The sequence below is a fragment of the Taeniopygia guttata genome, chromosome 4 (assembly GCF_048771995.1).
Source record: "Taeniopygia guttata chromosome 4, bTaeGut7.mat, whole genome shotgun sequence".
Classification (NCBI taxonomy): Eukaryota; Metazoa; Chordata; class Aves; order Passeriformes; family Estrildidae; genus Taeniopygia; species Taeniopygia guttata.
In genome coordinates this window covers 27,750,986-27,778,233 of record NC_133028.1, presented here as the reverse complement: position 1 = coordinate 27,778,233, position 27,248 = coordinate 27,750,986, and the positions used below count along the sequence as shown (strand labels likewise).

Sequence of the window (27,248 nt, the reverse complement as noted above, 5' to 3'; positions counted from 1 at the left end):
TATCATGGGTTTAAAATTATTTCCTGAGTCAGGAGATTTCCCCAAGGCTAAAACAGCAACAGTCTTTCACATAATAGGTCAACTGGTCCAGGTGGGTGCATAAGCTTATTTCCTCCAGAGGAAATAAGTTTAATGAATATAGAATTCATTTAGGTAAAAAGCCTTGGATTTCACAAGATGGAAGATGGAAGTAAGAAAAAACTGCTTTTAAAAATAAAATTTTAATTGTTCATAATTTTTTTACTCAATATAATTAAGAATACCTCCAATTAACAAAAAAAAAAAAAACCAAACAAAAAAAAAACCCCAAAACCTTTATTTCCTTTCCCTTTACTCCTTTTAACTCCAACTGAGCACTGTATGGCTGACAGTCCAGGGTCTCATGCTGAAAAGTCTAGCATCTCATGTGTAACATAGCAACACTGCTACTTCATAAACCAATTTTTGATCACTGTTTTGACATGTTCAAGGCATCAGTCTTTCAGTTTTCATCTACTTTAATGGGCAACTTACATCTTGTTTAATGAAAGGTTACTGTTGCCTCTGTAAAAGCTGACCTTCTTTCTTCATCAGACTGGAGGTCATGCATGAACAGAGAATGAGGTTTAATGAAATGCATTTAAAGGTGGAAGGTAAAATCTACTTGCTTTAAAAATGAAGAGTGAAGAGCAGGTTGATTCAGCAATGATATAGCTGCAGTCACAAGAACACAGAGTGAAAACAAGAGCTGGAAAAAAATTAATTTCCCAGGCAACATAAATTTGAGCTTTATTTCCTGACAACATTTTACACCATCATCAAGTTGTTCATCTTCTGATCATTTTGTAATACATATTTTGAGCAAAAGCATCCTTTGTGCAATCTTCCTCTCACACTTGATTGCACACTGTGATTTGTAAGCACAGAGGAAGAGAACTGGGAAGAGACTTGGGCACTGATATCTCCGTTTAAATGACCCATAAAGAAAGGAGAGGGCTCAGAGATGACTCCTGGTGCCTTGGTGCTCTGCTGCTCCACAGCCACCAAGGCAATTGCCACCACTGCACCTAGGGATGGTGCCTTGGCCAAGACAAACCTTCATTACAGCTTTCTCTAGTGCAGTATAGCAGTCAGTCCCTCTTAACTTGCATATCCATTAGATCTCACTTTACACAACCATTTTTACCACATACATGCAGAGGTTTTAATCCTGATAATTTCAGGTTTAGATTATTTTTTGTGAAGCAGTGATCAGTTATGAATGCTGTCTTTATCAGTAATAGTACAGTTATTCTGAATTTTTCTAAATATAAGAAAGAAGGACTTCTATGTGTCACAAGCCATACACTTACTCTGGATCATCTCTGCGCTCTCATCACAGGTTGGACGTTCTAACTATGCTTCTCTAAGCACTTCTTCTAGATAAGGTTTAGTTTACCTACTTATATAGGTTTAAATTGAAGGGAAGGCTGACCCATTAAAAGCAGAAAATTCTGCAGTCTTTAAAAATAAACCTTCACCTGTGACAGCATCTTAACCACAATATGGGAAAGATACCCTACATCTCCACCTATTTCTATAAACCAATGGTATTCCATGTAAGCTAAAGAGCTTATCTTCTCTGCTTAAAATGGAATGAAAACACTGATTTTCTCTCCTGTTTATATTTTACCAAACTGTATCTTTGTCAATTTAATTATATTTTTGTTTCTTATTCCATTGTGCCTTTAGAGAATAGTCTTTCTCAAATACAGTGTGAACTTGGTTATTTCATTTCCAGCATGAACTGCTGAACTCAGTGTTTGATGGCATTCAAAAGCAGGCAAAAGCACAGGGATCTTACCTGCTGTTTTAAAATAGCTGCTTATATGGACCACAAAGAATAAGGCAACGTTAATTTTTCTTTATTGTTTTTACTGTTTAAAGAAAGGGGGGAAACATCCAACTGAATGTTGCCTGGGATCAGCTACAAGAGTCTAATATACATGACAAATTGGTAACATTTCTAATAGTGTTCATTTTTATAGGAAGACCTCTAGAGCAGAAAGCCCATAAATTACATGCAGAGCACCTCTGTTTGTGCAATATAGTGAATTTACTATATATTTTGTGAAAAAGTATTTTGGGTAGATGCTTTCTTTCATTCTGTGATTTTCGAGTAGGTGAAACCATGTCTTTCCTCCTCTGGAAGCAAGGCACTGTTAGGGTCACTTATCTCTGCAAAGTGATAGTGCAAACACTCTTTGTCAAGAGCCCTGAACGATTACAGACTTCTTAAAGTAATTACTTTCAGTAAAATCAAGTGCTAGAAGATTCAGACTTAATTATTTCACTGACAATGGTTGGAACACGAAAGTGCTTAGGACTGTGGAAATACAAATATACCCCAGTCAAGAAGGAATCCAAGCCCAGAACCAGAGGCCTGGAAACTCAGTTTGAAACTATCCATAATCTATCATGCTGTTGGTAAGAGGATATTAATACTAGCATTTAGAATTGCAGTCATGTGTCTGACAATCCTGTGTTTGTACCAGCAGGTCAGTTGACTAATTGTGAATTGGAACTTCTCTGTGTACTGCACTATTTAGAAGAAAAAGGATGACAGGGGTACAGTTAACCATTAAGGCATTTGGGCCTGGGAGGGAAAGTAGAGGACAATCAAGTCCTTATTATTAGATGCCTTCCTGCAAATCACTCCCTTATGCAGTTACAACAGAAGGAGAATTCACCTTTTAAACTGAGTAATTGTGCCTGTCGGGCAACCCTTTACAATTACTTTACCATCCAGCAAGAGCTCATTGATTGCATTAAGGATAACAGTACTCCACAGAAACAATCCTCTTAGGCAGGCTACTTCCAAAATCCCGTGTCTCTGTCGGGCAGCTGCCTGCTCTTTGAATAGCCAGGGAGATAAAGGAATAAAAATATTAAAGGCTAAGGTTCTTCTGATTTCACAACACTCTTTAAAGCTGGATGAGTGATTAGGGTGTTTGTAGCCTGTTAAACACCCATGCCTCAGGTGGAATGCTCCTCTGAGCACGTTTTACAGCAATGAGACTGGTGCCTTGCTTCAGCTCCAAAAATACGCCTGCTTAAGCAGCCCCTATAGAATTCCAAGTTAAAATGCAAGCCCGAGTGACTGTGTGTCTTCAGCAGTTGATAACAAGCTACAATCAAAGCCTTTCTCTTTTAGATTACCAGCAAGAATCTAATCCAGGTCAGTGATAATCCTCCAGCATCTATTTAGCAATGATCCCAACAGACAGACTGCTCCATCACAAAAGTCACTGTTTCTGACATAGCTGCAGAGACTGAATGAGGATGGAGATTCCTCCTTTACTGTGGAAGCTAATCAGATTTGCAAGGAGAACAGGAGTGCTGAACTAAAGCAGAAGTATGGTGTTTCATTGTCAGCATCATCATTAAATAGCATTCATTTGCTATTTAACAAAGTGGTAGAGGGGAGAATGATAACCCTTGATTTAATTACTGAGACTTTCCCATCTTCTGTGTCTCGGACACATTTGTCAAGTATTCACCAATCTTATCATGCACCCCTCTCAGAATCCTCAAATGAAACTCTGACTTCAAATTCTTGATTTGCTACTATCACACAACCCTCTCAATTTGGATTTTACTTCACTGTTGTACATGTCTCCTGTCATTTTTAAATTTCTTTGAGTTCCCTTTCACAATGCCAAGTTGCCCCAACCTTTCCCATTTTTTTCTGTGAAGTCCATTCTCTCCTCCTTCAAAAGCTTCCTGTGGGTCCTATACAAAAGCTTCCTATACAAAATGAAGGCTTGGTCCAGGAAGCAGCCTAGGCAGTCTGTGTTTACAGGAACAAACCCTGACTTTTACAGGCGGTATTAACTTGACACTTGGTGGTCTCCTGGTTCCAGCATTATTATTGTGATAGAAATGCCTTTGGGCCAGCATGTTTCCCTACATGTTCTTGGCAATAATTTTTTCATTCCCCCTGCCCCCCTTCCTTTTGAGGATATTTATTGGAGAATTTTTTTTTTTTTTTTTTTTGTCCCCTGGAATTCAGACTGAGATTCACACACAATATGCAACCAGTATATTTCATCTCATCAGTACTACTCTGACACTTACTAGTCTACCAACTGCATAAAATGAAAGACAGTACATACAGAAAGACAATTAGATTAGGATTACTTTGGCTGTTCAACAGCTGGGGTATAGCATATGTCTGTCTTCCCCATGCTAGAGTGAGGAATTAGCATTTTACATGGCTGACCTATCCAATAAACATATATCCTGACCTTACAAGAAAAATTCAACAACGAAGGCAAATGTGGCTATGCCAAAAAAGCGCATGAGCCAGGTTAGATACGAAGAGGTAATTGATTAAACAGGTAACATATGTAAAGTTAAGCTCGAAGAGATAGTGCATTTCTATCCTCTTCTGGGCTATTAAAGTAAATTAATGATCTAGAGCTGTGTAGGGTTTTCCAGAAACAACACTATAATGGCCAATTGGCCACAGTTTGCAGCCTCTAGAAGGGGGAGATGCTTATTCTTTAGGAAATTGCCAGCTCAAGAATCTCACTATGTATACTTTATATCTGTATTCCAAGTGCAGAAATTACAACTGAACATTAGAATAACACCAGTGAGTACAAAATATGATGTTGGCTTGGAAGAAAATGAATCATAATCTTTGACAGGGTCCAGATATTTTCAAATTTTCACAATACTTTTTTTCATGCTTATAGTTTGGCAGCTGCTCAAAAGTACCTGTTTTGTGCTGTTTTACAGTCCTGAATATGTCAACCAAGCAACAAGAATTCAAAAAAACTTTGCAAAATACAAAGGGGAATAAGTGGTGTAGGGAGAAACTCCTAGACACAGACTATGAACTCAGTCTTTACTTCACTCTCTTCAAGACTTGCCTATCACCGTTCTGTGGTCCCCATAGGAAAAAAGCTCGTTTTCCATCCAGGTTCACGCTGAGATGGTGCTCGAGAATCCTAAAATTTCACAGCACTCTCCAGCACGCTGTCTGGAGAGGGAGGGACTTGCACGCCCTGGCCACCCTGCATGGCTTGCTTCTGGCTGAAGGCTCAGCATCCCCCATGCCTTGGGCTGCCCAGGCAATTCCAAACCTCTACAGCTTGTAACACCAATGAGCCATGATGCCTTTTCAGTCAACTCGCTTCTCTGTGTTTCCTGGAAAAAGTACTGAGAGCTTTGGTGACTGCTTTTTATAAACCTGGTCACCGCAAGAGCTGATAGGCATTACCAACCAAAGGAACAAAAGGCACAGTAGCCTTTATGTCGTCTTTGAGCGCATTACTTTGGTTTGTATCATTGACTCCCCGGAGGAGGAGCAGCGGAGGGACAGGGCAGAGGGGTGTGTGTGTGTGTGTGTGTGTGTGTGTGTGTGTGTGCATGTCCTTGTGTGTGTGTGCGTGTGCACGGGTGCGTGTGCGGTGTGCCCGCCTGTGTCACTGTTCTCCCGCGCTCGGGGGTCTCTCCGGGCGCGGCGGGGGCGCGGAGCGGAGCGGGGCCGGGGCCGGGGGCGGGGCGGGGCGGTGAGGGGGCGGTGAGGGGCCGGGCGGGCGCTGCGCTGCTCCGCGGCCGGTGTCACTTGCGAGCCGCCGCCGCCGCGCAGGCAGGCGGGCAGGCAGGGACGCAGCCAGCCGGCCCCGCAGGCGGTCCCGCGGAGCCACCGCGGCCGGCGGAGACCATGATCCTCACACGTAAGCTCTCTCTCTCCCGGCCCGTTCTGGGGGGCGCAAGCTCGGACGGGATCCCGCTCGCGTTGTCCCGCAGCGCCCGGGAAGGCAGCGCTGGCGGCGGGCGGCTGCCCGGCCCGCGGGGCACCGCGTCCCCAGCCGCGGGTCGTGGCCCCGCCGCCGTCCGTGTGCGCGGGTGAGAAGCGTCCTGGGGCGGCGGCTGCCCCAGGTGAGACGGGAGCCTGCGGGAGCCGGGATTCCTTCTGTGTCTGGGGAGCGCGGCCGAAAGGGTTAGCAGCGCAGGAGGCGCGGGGGTACCGCTCGGGATGCGGCAGCTCCCTGAAGATCACCGTGGCGCATCTTTCTTTTTCGGTGGTTTGATTTTGGTTGGGGTTTTTTTTTTTTTTCGTTTCCTTTTTCTCCCCCCTAATTTTCGTCTCACTCTGTCTCTGTTTTGGGCGTTGTTTTTGGGTTTTTGTGGGGTTTTGTTTTGTTAGTGGGTTTTTTTTTTTTTTTGGTTTTTCTTCTTGGTTTTTTTTTTTTTTTTCTGAGGGGGAGCGCTTGTGAGACGGGAACCGTCGAGTTCCTTTTGAAGTTCTCCGTAATTAGCCCGATGGCCTCCAGGAGCCCGGTGGCTCCCCCCGTGCGGCGGTGGCCAGCCCTGAAGTCACCCCCGGCGGCTTTGATCCCGGTGGAGGAGCAGCATCTCCTGCCAGACGGGCTCACTCACCCCTACCCCCCTCTTCCTTTTTCCCTTCTCGAGGAAAACAGAAAGCCGATGCCGTTTTCCAGTCGGTCAGCTTTACGTTCCGTGTCACCCTCTCTGTCTTTGCAAACTACTGCAATGACTTAGTTCCACCTAAAGTGTTGAGCGATGTGTTGCCATTAACCTAATGAGCTCTATTGCCAGTCAAGGCACCTACTATTGGTACAATTTATTTTTTTCGGGTTTTTTGTCCCCTCATACTCTTTGGGAAAATTTGAAGAAATAACTACATTTAAACAACGTATTTAAGTAAGTCAGAAGGTTCTGCCTGATGTGTCATAGTACTTAACACACCTGATTTGAAAGACTGAGGAATGCAATTTATCTTAGCCATCAATTAGAGGTGTTTTTTTGTTTTGGTTTGGTTTTTTTTTTTTTCTTTTTTTACAGGAGTAAGTGTGATCTGTTTGAATTGCCCTGCCCTGATCAAGAAATTCCTGACAGCAGTTCAGTAACAATTCTCTGAGTCAGGTTGTGTTTTAAGGCTATTTGCAGTGAACTTAAGGAAGATAATAGGCAGATTTCTTATGAGCCTCTGAGTATGAATCTCTCAACAGCTCAGTGCCAGACTGATCCAGCGTCTCTCTGGCAAGCAGGGCATTGCTGGGCTGACAGCACATGGAGCTGGTATTAGGTGTGTCTGTTGATTCCACAGCCGTAGCCTGCTGTATCACATGTTATTACTGCTGTCCTCTAGGCATCGTGCTCTGCTGCTCCAGTAGAAGCAACAAAAAGAAAAAGGCTGAGATGGCCAGGAAGTGGGGTGGATGGCGCTCAAATAAATGGGTTTGGGTTACTACTTCAGTTTGCTGATGGGATCATAAGTAGGACTGAGATTCTTTGATTATGGAATGCAGTGTATGTAAGAGAAGATGTAGATACTGTTTTGACAAGATTCCTTTCACCTACAAGTTCATAGAAATCAGAGCATTTGGAGCTGTGTGACCTCCAGGACTTCTTGATCCCATCTTCTTTTAAAATAACTTGGGTTATTTGACACTTTTTATTAAAAAAGGAAGTGCTAATACATTGTTTAAACACCATAAGGCTTCAACTTCCTACCTGTCACAAAATGTTATTTCTAAGAGGTAGTTAGCAGCAAGAACATATCTGGTGGTTTTACTTCTCAGTAGTGTAGATTCAGTCTAGGATTTTTAATTCTTGAGTCAGGGTCTTTCCAGCCATTTTTGCAGCTGCCCTTGCAGGGCCAGAGAGGAAGATTGATGCTACTCATGGAAACTTTCAAATTCTCAGTGCATTTTGCCTCTGGTGAGGTGTAGAAAAAAGGTACTATAGTTGTACTCATGCACTAATGTCGAAAGTTTATATTAAGATTCCTAGAAAAAGGAGATGAGGTTGCTTGGTTTTACTTTTCTGGTTCTTCTGATTCATTACATTCTAGGCAGTGGTTTGTGTGAGGCATGTGAATTTATGAGTTCTGCAAATATTTAGAGATGCAATTTGCACTATAAAGTTTTGGTTTTTTCAAGGCAAAATACCACAGTATGTTATGTTTGGACTTCTTGAGAGATTCAGACTTCTCTTCCAGTTCTCCTCTGATGGGAGTTTTGCTACTGGCTTGAGCATAAACACAATGCACCCTCGGCTGGTTAAAAGGAGACAGAGGAAGAGAGCTCATGTGCTTAACAGGATGGTCCTGTACAGTAAACAAGCACTTTTCATGCTTAACTATCCTTCCTAGCGACAGGAAGAAGGAAATGAGGCTATGCAAAAGGACCCTGACACATTTCAGACAATGCCAGACCCACCCTAGCATTCATACAGTATAGCCAAAAGACTTGGGGAAATAAAAATAACTTCAGATGTTTCCCCTTCCTTCCTGTGCATGTTATAGAAATACAGCAACCAAATGATATGCAGTTCACAGAAAATTTGCTGGTTTGATCTCCACTAAATAAAGAGATGATGCCCTGTATAATTTATATATATTCTTTGCATATCATATTGTTCTGCTTACAGTTTGAATCTCAGTGTTTCAAGGTGAATTAATTACAAAATTCGATATTTTCTACAGTAATGTAGTAAGTGAAGATATACAGTAATTTTCGTAATTTCAGCAATTTCAGGCTTATTTTTTCTTGTACCTAAGCAATCAGTAATTCTGCATGGTGCAGGGTATCAGGATTGTCTTGCATGTTTTTTGATTTCGAAAGTTTTTTGCCAAGTTTTTCACAAAGGTTTGGTTTTTTGTTTTGTTTTGTTTTTTTTTTTTTTAATTTTCTCATCTACTTTCCCTCCTTCTCCTGTTCAAAGGAAAAAACAAATTCAGTCTTCGATGATGAGCAAGTCTCATGAAAGGGGCACAGGACTGGGCTGTGATTGGAACTTCCTGGTTCCTTTTACTAGACACTTATTCGGCCATTCTTGCTGACAGTGCTACCCTATCCCACTCAGCATATCTTTGAAATCAGTGGATCTGCTAGTTCAGTATACCATCGGCAAAACTGGCAGAACCAAAAGAGAGCTGAGAATGACTTAGCCAGCTAGCTGTACTTCACTGACTTTCATTGTCTGAAAGTTACAGGTAAAAAATACTGTGGACCATTCTGGACTACTTTGGTGCCTTCAGAAGAGCATGACAAGCACTTTTATTTCTTAGGATGAATATTCTTTCAAATATTGTCTAGTATTTGTTTCCCTTGAGAAGAACTGTGGGAGAGGAGACAGGATCAGGAAAAAATTTTGTCTGGTCTCTCTGCTAATAATGACACAATAGGATGGCTCACTTATTTCTTGTGGGGCATTTTTTTGGAGTCTAAAAGGGTGCAGAATTCCATAGATGTGGGTTTAAATATATTTATTTTATAGTTGTCTAAATTTTTCTATTCAAATGCAGTAGTCTGTACTAAGAATGATTCCTGAGGAGATGCTTGAAAGACATTTGTTAAGTCAGCGGTGGAAACAGTTTGACCTTCCCAGATCTGTTCTTGTAATTTCCTGAAGTTTCAAGATTAACAAAAATACATGCCACCACCCCCCCCACCACCACCACATTTTTGCTTTCTAGGGATGTTCTCTCTGTGACCCTGTGAACCTATAAAATTGGATGTTCTGCTGGTCACCCTTCACTCTGTTCTCCACAAGCTGTAAGAACAGATTTCCTGTGCACATAAGATAAAAGAAACTTTCCAGTGTAAAGCTTCATGATCTGTTTTAACTTTCCTTCTTCTTCCATCCATTCAAAATGTGACCATTAGATCTTGTACTGAGAGAAACATTTTCAAGTATGCAGTATCACAGACAATACTGTAACTGTCTCTAATATCTGAAAACAGGGTGTTCATAGTAATATTTGCTTTGGAAAAATCCATGTTTGCATCTTTAATTCTGCCTCAGGGAAGAAGGCATTTGTCTGTGATGCAATTAGCTTTATGCTGGGCTGTTCACTTCCACTGGTATTTTGTATCTAGTGTTGTATCATCCACACAGGATATAGTTTGGGACTGGCTCATCAATGAGACTGGCCATAAATGGTTATGATATAAAGGTAGTCATTCTTCCATGCAGTTCTTCCTTACATGCATGGATAGTTTTGAGGTTGAGGTTTAACAAGCTCAAAGAAGTAACTGTCTACAAAATCTATTTTCTTTTGTATGAACCATTGAGCTAGTTCATGTCAGCTCTTACAGCATCGTTATTTCCTAGATCTGAACAGGTAGCCCACATTTTGTGCCTTTTTTAGGTGAAGTACCTGTCACACTGGGCCTACTCACTTTCGCCTCCCTCTGGAGCTGAATGAGCCTTTGAGCTGAGCTTGGCACACCACAAGCTTGCAGACAGGGCAGTTGGAGGAATTAGTGCTGGGCTTGGGACTAGCAATAGTTAATGTTTGCCCTTCAGTATGTTCTCAAAGGTCATGCTGACCAAGAAATTTCTGAAAGAAGTTTAAAGTCATCTTCTGTTTCCCACTCTTTGGAGGAGGATTTGGTTCTCACTCTGGAATCTGTCAACATGACCTCCATCAGAGGATTTGACTAACTGCTTTCTCTGCCCCAAATAATCCTCCTCCAAGACCACCCTGTGTTAAGCAGGCCAGATAAATAACCCACGTGCCCAATTATTTTTTGAGGGGTTTTTAAGTCACTTGACATGTTGTTCCTCTTCATCTGTGAGCCTTCTTAAAAACAAGATCGGAGAAGACCATCTTTAACCTATAAAAAGAGTTGTTATATGACAGGGTAATTGCCACATTAAGCTGTAGTTTTCTGATTAAACAAATATGTTCAGATCACATTTGTTTTTAAATTTCTTTCCAAATTCTCCTGCATATGCTCAAAATGCCAAAAAAAAAACCCACCCCAAAGCATCAACAAAACAAAACAAAACCCTATTTAGGATAAATTATTAACTTGTAGTGTAAACCAAAAGTGGTGATTCTTTTGTGTCCTAGATCACGCTTTCCCAAAGTCTTCAACAAGTCAGGAAGTTATGCAGCTAACCTTAGGCAGCTAGAAGCATATTTAATGGTGTGAAAATAAGCAGTCATTGCAATCTGTTACAGAGTGTATAGGGAAAGGGTTTGACAGACACATGGAAAATACCCTTTATTTCAGTAGCCCTTTATTAGATCCTGAAATTATGTTGATTTGATGCTTTTCAGAGCTAATCAGTTGTGCTTGGTCCTCTTGACAGAGAGAAGGACTTCTTGCCAGTTGGGGCATGCTCTGGAGGTGGTGGTTGTGCCCTCTCTGACCTGCCATCAGGCATTGTCCTTTCTTATGTTCTGATGAAAAACTGGGTTTCTCTCCATGCTAAAAATAGTGAAACTGACCCCATTTATTCCTGCAAAAGTTTTGTTGGGTTTTAGACACCCACAGATCCACACTGGAAAAGTCTTAGTTAAGTCCTCTGAAATTAACACAGAGGCTCCCATTGACTTTAACAAGTGTTGGCTCAATCTCTAAACGTTTGAAATATTTTCAAGAAATGTTGTTTCTCTTTTTATGTTGTGAGCTGTAAAAGTTCTGAAGTGATTTTGATATGCAGAAGACTGTGATAAAGAGGTTCAAGTTTAATAATTAGATTTTGGTCCACAAAAGCAGTATTGTGCTTGCTGTGCTAGCAAGGGTATTAGTGAGCAATTAAAAGTACTCTATTCTGTAATTTGGTATTAGTTGAGAAGGAGGGAAGGTATATACAGCCAACATACACCTCTGTAGATATTTTGGAAACCAGATACATCCTTTTTTTTTAATTCTTATTTTTATTTAGCTTTCATCAATAAGGAAATAAACTGAAATCCTATCAGTGGAAGTAAGCCATTTGCTTTTTTCAAAAGCTCTGCTGACCAAAAAAAAAAAAAAAAAAAAAAAAGGGGGGGGGTGTTCAAACATCCTGCTTTTTTTTTTCAGAGAAAACATCAATATATGATCTTAAACATCTGTTTCCTTACTTCTTCATCTGTTCCCACACAAATTCCAAACATACTCTGTTTCTTCTCCCAGTGTCCTGTGGTTTATACATAACATCAACTGCATAGTTACTGTCTTGCTTCAAGGCTCTGTAACTTGGAAAAGCCAGTCAGTCCCATGTTTAACCCAAAGCCAGCAGGAGACAACACAAAGAGAGTATTTTTTAGTTGTCATGATATAGTTGTGGAATATTTGAGTAACATTCGTCATTGTTTCTAGGAGTTTTATGACTAGAAAGCAGTATATGTGTTTGGTGTCATATATGGTTTGTCTTAAGAATTTGTGAGTCCCCCTCTCCCCATCCCTCTGAAAGTTTTTAATAAGAGGTATTTTCTTAAAATTCACATGCATCCATACTTGCTCAAATTGATTGCAGAGACAGGCAGCAGTAGGTGGAGGTCACAGCATGTATAGTTTGACTGTAGAAGGTAAGTTGAAGCACAGTGAAATACAGGAGCACATCAAAAAAGGCAGCTGCAAATGAAAAATATAACTTGCACTTTAAAGGTGAAAGGAGAAAAGTTTCTCTCTTGGGAAGGTTGTTAGCTTTCACTTCAAAACCTGCAAGTGCATACCCAGTTCAAAAGCCATGCTTTATATTCTCTTGATCTCGCTGCTTCTTCTAGAAATGCATCCTATGTGAACTGAGTGTGTCAGACTGTTATTCCAGAGCAGTTGTATAAGATTAGATTGTTCTCTTAGAAACAGAAGAAATTCCAAGTGTGTTAGAAATTTGGCAAGAGCTTTTAATGGGATTTTCAGAATGCTGTACTTTTTAGTGGTTGAACGTTTATTGACAAACTTCCCAAGTTTGTGTTTGAGTGCGTTATCTGTATAAAATGCTGTTCTTCACTAATTATATTTTTGCTTTCTTTAGTCCTTGCTATGTGCTGCTTTCTTGAAAGGTGTGGAGCACTAAGTTAATGATGCTGCCTAAGGAATATTAAATGATATAAGTTTGAGAAAAAACAGACTTATGAGAAGGAATTTAATTATTTTCAAGCAACAGTCGCATATCTTCAAAGTGAAAACCATCTGAGGCCCTGGACACATAACAGGCTTACTCTTAGGAAGTCAGTCATACTGTCCCAACTTTAAAGGGCTGCAGGCATATGACATTACACAGAGCTGATTTATCATTTTCAATGCCTGGACTGCTCATTTGTAGACAGCTGCCACAGTGCAGTTATTTCCCCGGTTTGTCTCAGATTTCACATCTGTGTTCATGTATCCATAGACTGACTGGATGGATAGTGTGATCAGGTCTAATGCTGGGACCACAATTCACATGTCAGAGATACAATTCAAGCACTAGGAAAAATGATTGCTTGTACTTGGGCAGTGGAATTCTATCCAAAGGAGTATTTCTCACATGTACCACAGCTGGTCTTAAAAAATATGATCCTGAATGATCTCAAGTTTCCTAATAGATCAGGACAGTGTTTTTGAGTTGAACAAAAATTTTGCAAAGCACTAGAAGTTTCAGAGAGACATGAGGTGTAGGGAGAGGCAATTTCTGATATAGACAGAAAAAGGGCATGCCAGCCATTTGCAGCCATTAAACTGGACCATCAGTCCTGGATGGGGAAGAATCCTTTGTGCTCTGTGTGCTCCATGTGTTCTTTGTGCCTTAGCAAACATGCAGATAGTTTATGGAGTTTTAGACATTAAAGTAAGGAGATACAGTGTTCATTTCCAGCTTTCATGAAAATCTGGAATCATTCTCTGCACTGGATGGGAGAGTCTCTCCTGCAAGCTAATTCAGGAAGATGATTTTGTAGTCAGTTTCTACACATTTTTTGGTTTGGTTTTTTTTTTTTCTTCTCTTCTGAAAGAAAAGTCAAATGAATTTCAACCAGAATAATAACTCACTAGATAATTAAGACCAATATGCAATTAAGAAACTCATAAAAAAATAAACAGTTGTTATGTATGATATTGAAGTGAACCTCCAGAAGTAAAGCCCATTTTTTTCTTAAATTTGATTTTGACAGTGCTGATTTTACCAGTCTCACAACAGACTTTTACAAGCTGCTCTCTTAACAGAGCCAAAAGGTGAGATGAGTAGAACTGATGTGTGGAGGTGCTAATATGATTGTAAAGGTGTCTGAGTTCAGGCAAGAGGAAACCATCTGCTTGGAAAAATTGTTCATAAGATGTTTAGCACTTAGGTGAAAATTGAGTCAATGCATGACTGTACAAAGATACATCTGCTTTGCACCTTGTCCTGAAGACCCTGAAAGAGCTAGTGTTTAAACTGCCTGTTATTTCATGGAAGCGAAAAAGAAGAATGAAAGTAACTGTTGTTGCTGTCTTAACTGGATGCTATGTTGATTTTTTTTTTCTGAAAGAATGTTATTGCAGTATCACTCTGTGGTTTTTCTTTTCTATGGGAGAAAAGGTATCATTAAACAAAAGACTATGGACATCTTACAGCTCTCTCTTCTGCAACTGCAGTTTCAAGCAAGGCGTTAATTGAGATATTTTTACTCTGAAGGTCTAAACCTGCAAACTTACAAGGCCAGGAACCAAGATTAACCAAAGTTTAACAAAAAAGGAAGTTAGACTTTCCCATTTTAATTTACTACTCTGGAGAAGGATTGAGTTCTCCTAATCCCTCTGAAAGTGAGTAAATAAGGACTAATGGTTCCCAGCCATACACAAAAGGAACTCCTACCCTTGATTTGAGCATGGAGGACTGCTTTGTAAAACAGACTAACAAATAAAGCTGTTTCCAATAAAAATTTCCTGTTTCCTCCTTAACACATTTGCCTGTTGTTTGCTTACACGACACCAAGAATAAAGACTTCATTGTACTTTTTGGGGTTTTGGGGGATTTGAGTGGGATTTTTTAAATTTGTTTTGTTTTACTTTCTAAGAGGTTTCTTGGTTTTTTGGGGTTTTTTTTATCAGGACATTTAGAAATAATCGCACAATTTCTTTCTTGCCAGCAGTTTTTTGTACAAGAACCTCCTGCTGCTGGGGGAGGGCACAGGATGCACGTCTGAAAAGCTGCACATACATTTCTTGCTTTGAATGTATACTGAATGGTAGTTTATTGTAAAGGTTTTAACTGGCAAGGATGTTTGATTCAGAAAGGAAGTGGCACTGAAGGGATGGAGTGAGACCAGTCCTTTGCCTGCAGCAGCTTATCAATTCAGCTGCCAGGTCTTCATCAGAAATTGCTTTGCAAATTGTGGCTGAAGTAGGACTTTCCTAAAATAGTTTGGAAAGCAGTGTAGAGTTCCTCTGCAAGTTTCCTCTCCTCCCTGTGGCTATCAGCTGGCCCTAACCAAGCAAATGCTGTGCTTGACAGTGAGTTCCTAGCTCAGATAATGATCTGTAACCTATGTCCCCTGGGATATTGAACAAAGGCTATTGAATGCTCTGTCCCTGCTAAATGTTTTTAGAAGTAGTTGGAGAATCTGATTTTGAAAGACTTGTTCTTCTTTCTTTTGTCTCTTACTATCTTGGTTGCCATTGATCAGAAAGACAAGGACTTGCACATAAATATTCTCATGTCCACTTGGATATGAAACTGGCAACTAGTAAACCAAGTGTCCCAGGGCTAGTGCTGCTGAGCTGGAATTTGGAAACTGTAGGAATGAGCTTCTTCCTATAGGGTAGTTTAAATTATTTGGCCAGAACTTCAGGTTTAACCAGTGTGTATTATTCTCAAACACAGATTCCAGTTAAGATGCAATAATGAACTTTTTACCTAGACAAGCCCTCAGCTGTTTAAATTTGTATCTCTTGTTGTGAGGAAGCTTGTTCAGTGTACTCAGCTTTCTATGCAGCTTATTCAATGTACTTTGGACTGGATTCTCCCTCTGACTATATTTTGATCTGCCTGAATTTCACATACATACACAGTTTTCTTCATACTCTGGCTCCTCAGTAGTCAACAAGGTTTAGATAGGGAAGCTGGGTTAAAAAATTACCTTTCCCTTTGTCTGGTCACACCACATAGGAGTACAGTCTAGGAGGAATCCTGAGTTTGGCCAACCTGAATTGAACAAAAGGAGCTACTCTTTTAGGTCCCACCTCCACTCTGTCACCAGTACCCATCATGTCCCTCTCTTAACCATATTTGGTGTGGGTGGAGATGGGATGGAGAGAGCCCTGGCCTCAGGGCACTCCCTGGCCCCTTGTTCAGGATGGCGCTTCAAACCCTTCACCCTTTCAAGGGCTTGCAACAGGACTTGCAACCCTTTGCCCTTCCAGGATTTGCAACAGGACTTGCAACTTGCCCTATGAAAATGGGTCAAATGTGGTTTTTAAACACTTAGCACTGTCTTGTACCCAACTCGAGGCATTTACATAGCCTAATCAGGGTGGACAGGTGCACTTGTGTTTTGTTGTTCTCTGCAATTCTTGTGGACAGATAGGAAAAACTCAAGTGTTTCATTGCCTAAACTTCTTGGGAGATTCACAAAGGTATTTTGAAAGCAAATATGCTCTGAAAATTCCAAAGGCACATGACAGCTGGATGCCCATAAAATGTAACTTTAACATAACTGACATATACATTTGCAGAAAAGATACACAAAGCCTCTGTAGAGAATGGTGAAAAAAAGTCCAGGGAATGCATATTCATAATTTTCTAGCTCTAGAAATAATTTACAGGTCATACACCTGGGGTGCTCAGTAAAGGACCTGTGAACAAATATTTAAACATATTGAAAAATGCCTGTAGTAGTAAGGAATCTGACAACTTTTTTCAATTGCACTGCAAGCGTCTCCCTGCATTTTTTGTTAAATGCTTGTTATCTAGGATAATTTATTTCCTGGTTTTAAATCAAGCAAAATTCTCTTTCAATCCAAGCACTTCTGCAGAATGTGACCTATAAGATACTGCATTTTATTTTAAGTACTCTTAAAAATTAGTTGCAGATTTTTTTTTGCTTTGTAACTTTAATTGCTCCTGAATCTATCATCTTGTTTGTTCTTGCTTTAGCCATACAAGTTTCAAATTTTTTTATTCTTTATTAAATTTACCACATATTTCCTTAGCATACTGAAATTCAAATACTACTTTAATCAAAACTTTGTAATAATTTGCAATTGGAATTGAAGAATGCCTTTTCTTAATCAGTAACTAAGTCAATATGTCTGTACGTGCTTGTTCTCATGTGGTCCCATAACCCAAAGGTGAAGCAAACACAAGTTGCACAAATGCCTGCTTGTCCTGACTTCAACAGGAGTGGATTTTTAGATGTTTATTTATCTGGAATGTTGTGTTTTGGCTCACCTTAACCCTTTGGTTTGGGTATGTTTGTTAGCAAAGTAGTCTGGCAAAGCACAAATGTTTTAACACTATTGTAGCAATTTGGAAAATGAGAAGGGGGTTGCCATCACTTTGGAGACGCTAAAATGTGCCTGCCATTTTTTCCAGTTTTGTGTACCTATATCTCACTGGGAATATTTTATAGCGTGACAAAATCTTGTGATATTTTACTTACACCGTGTTTGGCTTTTCAATGCCGTGTTTGCAGTAACCTGTATGTGGAGCAATTCTGAGAGGGCCCCTTTGTGCATGACTTCTGTAGCAGGTAGCCATAGTATCCTCTCCAAGTAGGTGGCAAAATTGTGTACTGAGTTGTGCATAATGAAGCTTTTGTTTCCTGGTCCATCAGGAGCAGTGAATATAATGAAAGCCAGGCAAACTTTAATTCTTTCTGATTTCTCATTGTTTGTTTGATCAGTTCTAAGCAGGGAGCTAAATTCCCAGTAGCACTTTATTGAATTTTTTGAAGACCATAATTAGCCCAATCCATTTCTTCAACACTTGGAGAATACCCTAGGTACCTTTTATATTTTCCTAGTTTGAGCTAATAGGATAATATGTTCTTTATCTCTACTTGTGTTAAGTAGCAGATGAATTTATATGTGATTTATTCACAGACTAATATTCCTTTCTTTCTGTGTAACATATATGTGTGTGAATAATTTCATTCTGTGGCATGCTGTTTTGGGCAGTGTGAGGGAAACTTTCCTGTAATACACCAAGTAACTCATAAATACTTTGTAGACTTCCAATGAAACTAGGTTCTTGTTGGGTAGTAAATATGTGCTTGAGTGAGCTGCAGTACAGTGTGTCAGTTGTTCTTGGACTTGAGTTTGTCAGTACTATCTACAAGGTGTTAAAGTGCACAGTAATGCAAGCTCTGCAAGGAATTTTTGTCAAGACAAAGTAGTTGTGCCAAGAGGACCATATGATTTGCTGAACAAGCACTACTCATGATGATTGCAGATTGTTTTTTCTAGTGTTAACAAATACTGTACACGATAATACATAACTGCTGCAGTTTTCATAAGTGCCTGTTTCTCTTACTAGTAAAATGATGAAATGATGAGCTGTTGATAAATAGCAACTGAGTGTTAGTGACTTTCCAGAATCTAAGATATGTTTGATAGTGAGAAGAAAAGCAAACTGGGATAAGCAAATATGTGTCTCAGTTCAAAGTTTCTGGAAACCTTTCTGCTTATTTTGCAGTGGGGATAGTAGAAGTGGTGGAGAGGAAGTTCTATCTCTGCAGATCACTAATCAGAAGGTGATTTGTTTCTGTCCTCTTTCAGAAATCGAGGCCAAGGAAGCTTGTGACTGGCTGCGGGCTGCTGGGTTCCCACAGTATGCGCAGCTTTACGAAGGTAGGCACCTGAACTTAATCCTTCCCCAGCAACTTTTGGACAAGGATTCACCGGTAATATTCACCAGTAAACGAGATTCAGGGGCACCACCGAAGTTCCAGTACATAAGATGACTTTAAGGGACTGGGCTGCTCTCTGCTACCCACCACACAGAGATGTACCAAATGCAGTGAGACTCTGAAGCACACTGGAGTTTTGAATTTGTTTCAGGTTTCTGTTTTAGTCTGACTCTTTGAAACAGCATCATAGCACAAATGTAAAGGTTACTACTGTGTTATGTTCCCTCTGATTAAAACAGTAAGGAACATAGTCAGCCATGCTACAAGCCCAGTCTTGGAGAAGTACAAAAGCTGTGTACAGCTCCACTGGCCAGCTCTCCTAATGGAACAGTAGTAGGAAATTCTGCATATGCAAGGGGACGTCTGTGTGCCTCATGACTCCCAAGTCCTGTGTGTTTATTCAGAATAGTTTGGGTAGTAGTTAGACATAGGCTTACTATGAAGGGAAAAAGAACATGCAAGTTGTTGTTGTGCAGCTGCTCCCTCAGAGGAGTGGCTGCCTCCTGCAGTCATTTGCTGTTCTCTGGGATGCATTCATTTTGCGTGTCTGCTTTTACAAGGTTTTGTTCAATGAGAACTGTTTTCTTCATTACCTCTCCACCTACTAGAAACCTGCAGGTTTGGTATACAGTTCTTACACTGATGCAGAGTAGCCTATAGAAGTTTGTTAAAAGTGTGACATGCTTTTTATATGTCTATATTATTTTTTCAGAATTTTCCCCCACACCACTTAAAATTACTTTCACTGCAGTGAAATTATTATGCACTCTTAACTGCCTCTTCATTTTTATGAAGCAAACTCCAGCTGCTGCTTGTAAGAACGAGCATAGAAAGTTCATTATTACAGTGAATAACTGCTGAAAATTACAGCAAATGCTGAGCTGACCTTCTTGAAAAATGATCTTGTTTAGCTTTGATTTGCAGCTGCATTTGCAATATGAGATGATAATAGCACTTTCAAAAGCTGCACTTGGCAAAACTTTTCTTTTCTTTGTTCAGAAATTAAATTTCCTTTTTTTTTTTTTTCTTATTTTCTTTCCTTCTTTTTTTTCTGTGCTAATGGAGATGCCAAGTTTTTCTTGGGATATGGAGCTGGAACTGTAGTTCCAGTTTTTGTTACAACTGAGACAAAACTCTCAGCTGAATATGTGGGCTTGTGGGTTTCTTATAACGCTGAGACAAAAATCCCCTAATAAACTACTTGCATTCAGCAAACATATCCTACCTGTGTAGGACCATTACCCTACCTAGAGATTCTAAACTTACATGAAGTTTCTATTGTTCTGCCTAACATCAAAAGGACCACAGAGGTGAGAGAAGCAGTGAGAGCAAGACCAGTCATACCCATTGAAGGGACAGCTGTCCTTACTGAAAAACAATATACCATTGTCCTTTGCAAGTCCCCCTGACAGCAGCAAGAACAAAGCCAGCAATAGCATAGATTAAGCATTAAAAAAAGGATCTTATGCCGACTATCAGCTTCTTTCAAGTCACCTCTCTCACTTAAGTTCTCACACGTTCTCTTGTGGACATTTAAAGATACAACTTTCGCAGTGGAAAAACTTACATCAGCACTGCTGAAAACTACGGGTTAGATGTGCTCACCCTCTTTACTTGCAGCTTCTACTTAAAACACTGAAGGGGAGACCTGTGAATCAATTAGGTATAGTACAAGAGTTCTAAGAAGTTGTCTGTATGGTGTGTTTCCAAGCAGTGTACATTCAATATGGGACTTTAATCAGTGAACCTTTGCCATTTGCTTTGCTAAAACTGCAGTTTTCTGTAGAAAATACAGAATTTCTAGCATTTTGCAGAATACGTCATAATTTGTATCCCTGAGGTAGTTGTGGAAGCTGTGGATACCCTGTCTCTGAAAATGTTCAAGGCAAGGTTGTATGGGTTTTAGAGAATCTTGGTCTAGTGGAAGGTATCCCTGTTCATAGCAGGGAGCTTAGAAATGGATGAACTTTCAGGTCCTTCCAACCTAAACCATTCTATGATGCTATGAAAATGAGGACATAGAATTCATTTCTGTTGTTACAGAAAATGAATTAATTTCATAAAATTCATAGAGTTCATTTTCTGTTAGTGTGGAAAGTACCTTTCTAGAAATTAATATCAGTCTTAATTCTTTTCCTCATTTCAATTCATTCTTCCCAGTCTATAGAAATTTAACAATTAGTAGATAGTTCCTTGGATCAGAAAAATTGAGTGCAACTGCATCAGTCTGCTCATAGATTGACCTTGTATTTCTGTGTTCCCTGAAGAACCAGCAGCTTTGGGTGGGAGTCTTAGCTGTGCAAGGAATGCCAGATCAGGACCTGTATGACAGTCAGGAATCTGTGGAGTACAGTAAATGATATATATGTGTTTGCTGCTTCAGAGCTGTAGTAAATTTTCAACTCTCTGCCAACATTGTTTCCTCCCCCTCACTCTCCCAGTTGTTTACCTAAATAATCTCCTAAGGAAAGGAGGTAGTATGGTCTCCACGCAGCTTGGCTTGCTTTCGTTCCAAGCCATATCTCGTTAATGAAACAGTGTCAAACTTAAATAGCTTGATAACAGCTAAGGAGATTCAAGGTTTTTTTTTTTATTTTTTCATTCTTTCACAGAGTTTTGGCATTTACTGGCCTTTTTTCTTTAATGTGAGATATTAGAATTTTCATGGAGATTGCATATTTATTTTAAATAAAGCTAGCATGAATTAGTTTACACTTCTGATGTCTGATAGGGAAGCTTGCATTTGCCTTTTTCCATCTCCTATTGTTTCACCTCTGCTTTAATAATTTTTCCTCTATTCTGTGTATGAACTCTCAGTTATCAACGCTGCATGTCAAAAATTTGTAGATGAAAAGGAAGCACCTCTGGCATTTGAGGTGATAGCATGTGTTTACCTAAGCACCAATCACTGGCATCTTGATGGGCTCAGCTGCAGGCAGCTGGTTGTTTGAAATAGTGCATCACTGGGAATGAGTGTCACTTTGATTTTTGATCTGTTTCTTTTTTTGCAGATCTCCTTTTTCCAATTGACATTGCTCTAGTCAAGCGAGAGCACGACTTTCTGGACAGAGATGCTATTGAGGCGTTATGCAGGTAGGTGAATAAAAATCACACTGCATTTTGAAACAAAACCCTTCCTTTGTAGTAGAAAGTACCTGGGAAAAGCACAAACAAAAAAAGCACACAAAAGTATGGGGTTTTCATTAAAATACTTTATTGGGTTAAGTAATGTTTGGGGATCTTATTTAAAAGAAAGTTGGGAGGCGAGTGGCAGGAATCTTTGTGAAAGGGATTTCATAGGCATATTTTTTATTACTCCTCTTTGTTTGCTATCTTTCTTAAATCCCAAGTTAGGCATTTGAAAGCAGAACTGTGCTGGCTATAGCCATCTGCACGTACAACTGCAGCACCAATTCCCACTCTGGAACTGGGTTTTGGAAGTAGTATCAGCAAAGCAATGCTGGTGCACTCCATCACTCTCCTTTCTTACCTTGGTGGGCAGCTGTGTATACAAACAGAATGCTGTGTATATAAACAAAGTGCTCTGTATACAAACCCTCATGCTGGCCTCAGTGCATCACCCTGTAAAGTGGGTATGGCTGAAAGAGGTAATATAAGGGATTCTATTAGTTTATCACTACTCCAAAGACAGGTCTGCCCTCAGCCACATGCTCACATTAACTTATCTTTGTTGTTTATGGGCTCCTTCCACAAACCAGTTCAACTGGCTCACCCCGCAGAAAGGGTCTTGATAGTCTTTTTCTGGGTTAGTAAATTAAATCAGTGAAAAACCATAATGAAGCTCACAGTAGGTGTGAAGAATGGGGCAGGATCCCACAGCCAGCTGCAGAAGGAGAAGGGATAGTAGAGAAAAAGAGGGAGCAAGACTTGCTGGTGTGTGACAGGGTGTTTTTTACAGAACTACAGCCTCAGCCTTACCAGTTTGGTTATATAAGCAATCACAATGGCCCCATCTGACATCATCTAACATTAATCCATCCATCAGTTACCTCCTCTAGTGCGAGTCCACAATCTTAAATGGCAAAAGAAAAAAAGCTTTAACATCTCATATCTCCTCTTACCTATAAATAAATGCAGTTTTATGGCTTTGTCCTTCAGTATGGCAGCTTTCCAAACTGCCTGCAAAATGAATGCTTTTGGATACTGCATGCATGGTGTGTGCAACTCTAAATGTCAGGAATTCTAATGAATTACAAAACCCTTTTAAGAACAGCTTTAAGTTTATAGTGCTCTAATGCCATCACTGCCATACTTGGAAGGGAAAGAGAGGGACTGGAATTTAAAGTTCTTCAGAAATATCTATAGGATTTTCAAATTAAGAAAACAGATTTGTTGTCCAGTCATTAGGAGGGAAAAAAATCACATTAATGTTAAATTCATGCAAGATGGGCCTTACTGAAATGTGGAACATCTATTCCATTGGTATTTAAATATGATGTGTTGGTCTGCTTATTTGTGTTCTCTGGAACTTGTGAAGTCATTGAACAGAAAGTACAGTAAAGCAAATAAATGCTGATTCCAGAAGCATGGTCTTCCCTCGCCAGGAAAACAAAATACAGTCAGGCTAGCATATTTTGCTTTTGGTGCTCTCCTCCAAGAATATTTTTAACCTGGGATTAATTAATTACACAGGGGAAAAAAAACATAGTGGATTGCTTCTCACTGTTTAAAATAGCAACATGTCTCCCATATCTCTGTGAGACAAACATTTTAAAGGTTGAACTGTATCATTCTGAAGCCTGTGGCTTACACATCAGAGTTATCTTTTACAAAATAACTTTAAAGCTGACACTGAAGTATCTCCAGTATCATTCAGATCCCACCTCAAAACAAAATTGAAGTAATTCAGTTAACCATCTCAGATGTCTGAATTTGGCCTTTTATTGTGTGTGTTAGCCAAAAGCAGTACATTATCACAACATTTCCACCTTTCGATTTTTTTTTCACATCTCCGTGTTTAATTTTGCAAAGCTCATTAAAAACGGTGGAGAAGCACAGTTTGGAATGCTGCCTTTCTGCCTGCAGTCTGGGTTTATTTTGACTCATGCCACAGTCGGTGTGTAAACAGTAAAGGGGTTTACTCAGTAAAGGCTTTGAGCAGTTTCACAACTGTAAGTCTATGGCTGTTTCTTGACTGAAAATCAGAATACTTTAGGAGTTATTGGCACTTTCAGTACAGAGCTAAGTGAACATTGTACACAGTGGATGGTAACAAAATAGTAAGAGGTCTGTCCTGAGAATCTGCTTTTCTCTGTAACAGCCAGTGTTTCCCAGAAATTCTAATTACCTTGTTCTGATAACTGTATGTGAAAGAATTGTTTTAAACAAGACTGTAGAAATCACAGTGGCAGGGATTTCTGTTTTAAGTTTGAAGCATTTCAAATGATAGCTTACGTCTGAACAGTATTGCTAATTGTTATTTACTAAACTTATTAATGTAAACGGGAAAATTATGTTAACTTTAACACACCCCAGTATGTTTTTTAAGGAAAATTTTCAAGTGAAAAGTAAGTTGAAACTTGAACTACAGAGATAGCAAATGGCACTCAGTAAGTGTGCCATATTAAGAAAGAATTTAAGAAATGTAATTTAGTGATCTTACCATGAAATGTTACAAATGTAAGAGTGATGACCATATTTTAATTTTCTTGGATGCTTTCTTTAGTGACTGTGCAAGCCACTGCTGGCCTTGGTTTCAAAAATCTTTATGTAGATTAATGACTGGGAATTTATCTCCAGTGGATAACTGGATGCATCATGTGCTGATGAAACTAAGTACTGAAACATGTTTATCCTAGAGGTTGTTGCTAAGTACAAAATACATAGCAAGCCATCATGGAAATCCTTTTAAATCTCCTCATGCATGGGTAGGAATCTGTTTCACTATATATGCAAGAGATTTCTTAAATGTTTTATCATCAGGACTTCACATCCAAGAAATTGGTTGTAATGTATTCACTGTTTGTATCATTTGGTCTGTGGAGAGCTGACCTCCTTTGCAGAAGAACATGCAGACAAACCCCAGGAGCCAAAGTAGAGGCTATCCACTGAGACAAGAAGGCCTTTGTATGACAGCTAGTTACAAGTATAATGGAGATGGACTTTGCTGTATAAGCAGAACTATGAATTTAACTCCATCAAGAAAATATTTTAAACTCTAAAGCTAGAACACACAGTTCCTCAAATTCAAAATCATAATTTAAAATGCATAAATCCAGTATTCTGCATTGCTACTACTTTATTTGTGTGCATGGGGTGAGAACTTCTGCTAATGAGAACATAATTAATTATGTGGTGTTATGCTCAACGTAGAACTGACTAGTACCTAGTTTAAAAAAGACTTCATGTCATAAACCCACATTTTAATTTAGAAGTTAGCTGTTCACACTGCAGTTTTTCATAATGAGTGTCTTGTTCAGGCTGCCTCTCTTAAAAGAAGTTCAGGCTAAACTAGTTTGGCCATTTCTGAGAAGACTAATAAAAATGCCTCATCTGCATAATTTCTGAGAGAAGTTCCAGTGCCTCATGATTTGAGTGCAACAGGTTCAGGCTGTGTAATGGCCACTCAGGGCTGATATGGGCTGACTTGGGGTCTAGGATGGAGAGGCAGGTCCTGCTGCCTTGGTCACCCTCAGGAGGAAGGGATTTGCAGAGCTGGGTTGAAAGAGGATGAGAACTGAGGTAAGAGTCCATGGAGAGTGAGGAAAAGGGACATCTTGGAGATAGACTGCTCCATGGGAGTGAGGTAACATCTGGATGTGAAGATATATAGAGAGGGCTGACTCAAAGACGTTTCTCTAAATGATGGGAAAGAATATTATCTTGTCATCCAGTCATGTAGAGAGTGGCCAGGGTAGGAGGCATAGTCAGAATAGAGACTGAGACAGTCAGGCAGTGAAAGTGGCTGTAACTGCTGTCTGCAGCAATCCTGCCCCGTCCCTCCGTCTCCCATCTCGTCTTCAGGAAGGTGTTACTGAGACAGGTTTGGGCAGAATAAGACAAACCTAAAGAATGAGGCAGGTCTGCTGACTGTCAGTAAGGAAATGATAAGTGAATTTATCCACTCCATTGGGAGTGAAGTTAACAAAGGAGAAGGTCCAGACCCAGAAGAGAAAATTGTGGTTTGTTAGCTAGCATCAATTTGATGATGAGATCTGTAGAAAATGAGTATGTGCTTATAGGCTGCAAAGCATATGTGAAGGTTAGTGACAGTTGTATAGGTAAATCTCATCCTGACAAACCAAACTGTAAGCTTAGATTTTGAGACACACTAATGTATTTGGAAGGCAGTTTTGCATATTGTACTGTATTTTCAGTGGTGTGTAGTTCAAGGACCTTAGCAATCCTGAATTTGAGCAGAAGTTGAAGCAGGATGTGTGATGCATGTAATGGAAGTTGCAGACCTGATGCAATAGCAGCAGAGCATTTAGATTTTAAAAGGGAAACTGGTTTTGAGATGCATCCCTGTGAAATATGTAACAGAGACTTTATTTGCCTCACTGCTATTGAATTTAACCTCACTCATTGGGGGTTACCTTATCTTGCCTTTGTACTAATTTTTGTGAGGTGTGTGCCAGGAGAATATTTTTTTAAATAACCTCTGAAAATAAAGGTCTTTGCTTTACCCTTTTCCACCTATTTCAGGGGTTTTAGTTGAGCAGGAGAGAAGTCTGGGGATGTAATCTTTGTGAAATCAGAGATTGTCTTTATTAGTGGTCAGACAGGCTGGAGCTAGATAAAGCCTGATCCAGGGATTCAGTGGTAACTTCTCTCTGCATAAGTCAAAGGTTGCAACACTGTGAAATTTGTAAATTATTACACAATATAGAACTAAAAACCGGTTTAATATTTCCTGGTGTTGAGGTCCAGGACTTTGAGAGGAGAATGTGTTTATACCAGAGAGGGAGGCAGCTTTCAGATGCTTGTGTGGCCTCTTGAAAAAAAACCAAACAGTTTTGTGTCTAGCATGTAGATGGGACATTCACCCTTCACCCACACCATAAATACAATTCCTCTGAAATCACCGGACTTGTGCATGTACCCACCAGCTGCAGCTTGCAGGACTGAGCCTTTTGCCTTCCAAATTCATAGCAAAGATGAAATCTGGATAAAAAAGAGAGATCTGGATAACTTTTTTAACCTGCCACTGCCCTGCTATTTGACCCATGGCAATTCTTCCTGTTTCTCTTCTTCTCTGCTGTGTTGTGGCTGGGTCTAATTATAGATCAAAATGTCTTTTCTTTTTTGCTTCATGACCTGCAGCGAAAGCATCAGTAGCAGCTTTCCCATTTTCTTTGATGGCTTCGGGATCAAGCCCTGTGTAAATACCATCTGCAGCCAATCCTGTGCATAAAAGGCAAGGGAAAAGAGAAGAAACTAGTAATTCTCCCTGTGCATACATTTTCTACACCCAAGTACAAGTTTCATGAATCTGAGAAAATTCATTTGAAGCAATAGGGCATGTCAGCATTTATTTTCTTTTTCAGTTTTTCAAAACTAAAAAAGGGTCTTTACATTTCACTCAGATGAATTTGTATGTGAAAATTACATAACTTCCTTTGGAATAATAATAAATAAAGGCTTTTTAAAGCTCAGCTTTGCTTCTGTTGAATTTGGGCTGGGGTCCAGTTTAATGAAA

At 39.8% G+C, this 27,248-nt stretch overlaps 1 protein-coding gene across 9 annotated transcripts in view; it reads left to right on the top strand.

Annotated features, from left to right (window-relative positions):
• The window catches only part of DLC1 (DLC1 Rho GTPase activating protein), a 214,348-nt gene that overhangs the window by 170,518 nt on the left and 16,582 nt on the right, over positions 1-27,248 (top strand). For 8 of the 9 annotated variants that reach the window (XM_072928209.1, XM_072928207.1, XM_072928208.1 and 5 more), the window contains 2 exons: positions 18,459-18,530; positions 21,601-21,682. In XM_072928209.1, the coding sequence (XP_072784310.1) occupies positions 18,459-18,530; positions 21,601-21,682 (154 nt within the window). Of the gene's footprint in view, positions 1-5,559; positions 5,706-18,458; positions 18,531-21,600; positions 21,683-27,248 lie in introns of those variants that run through there. The other variant, XM_030270326.4, reaches the window with a different exon arrangement.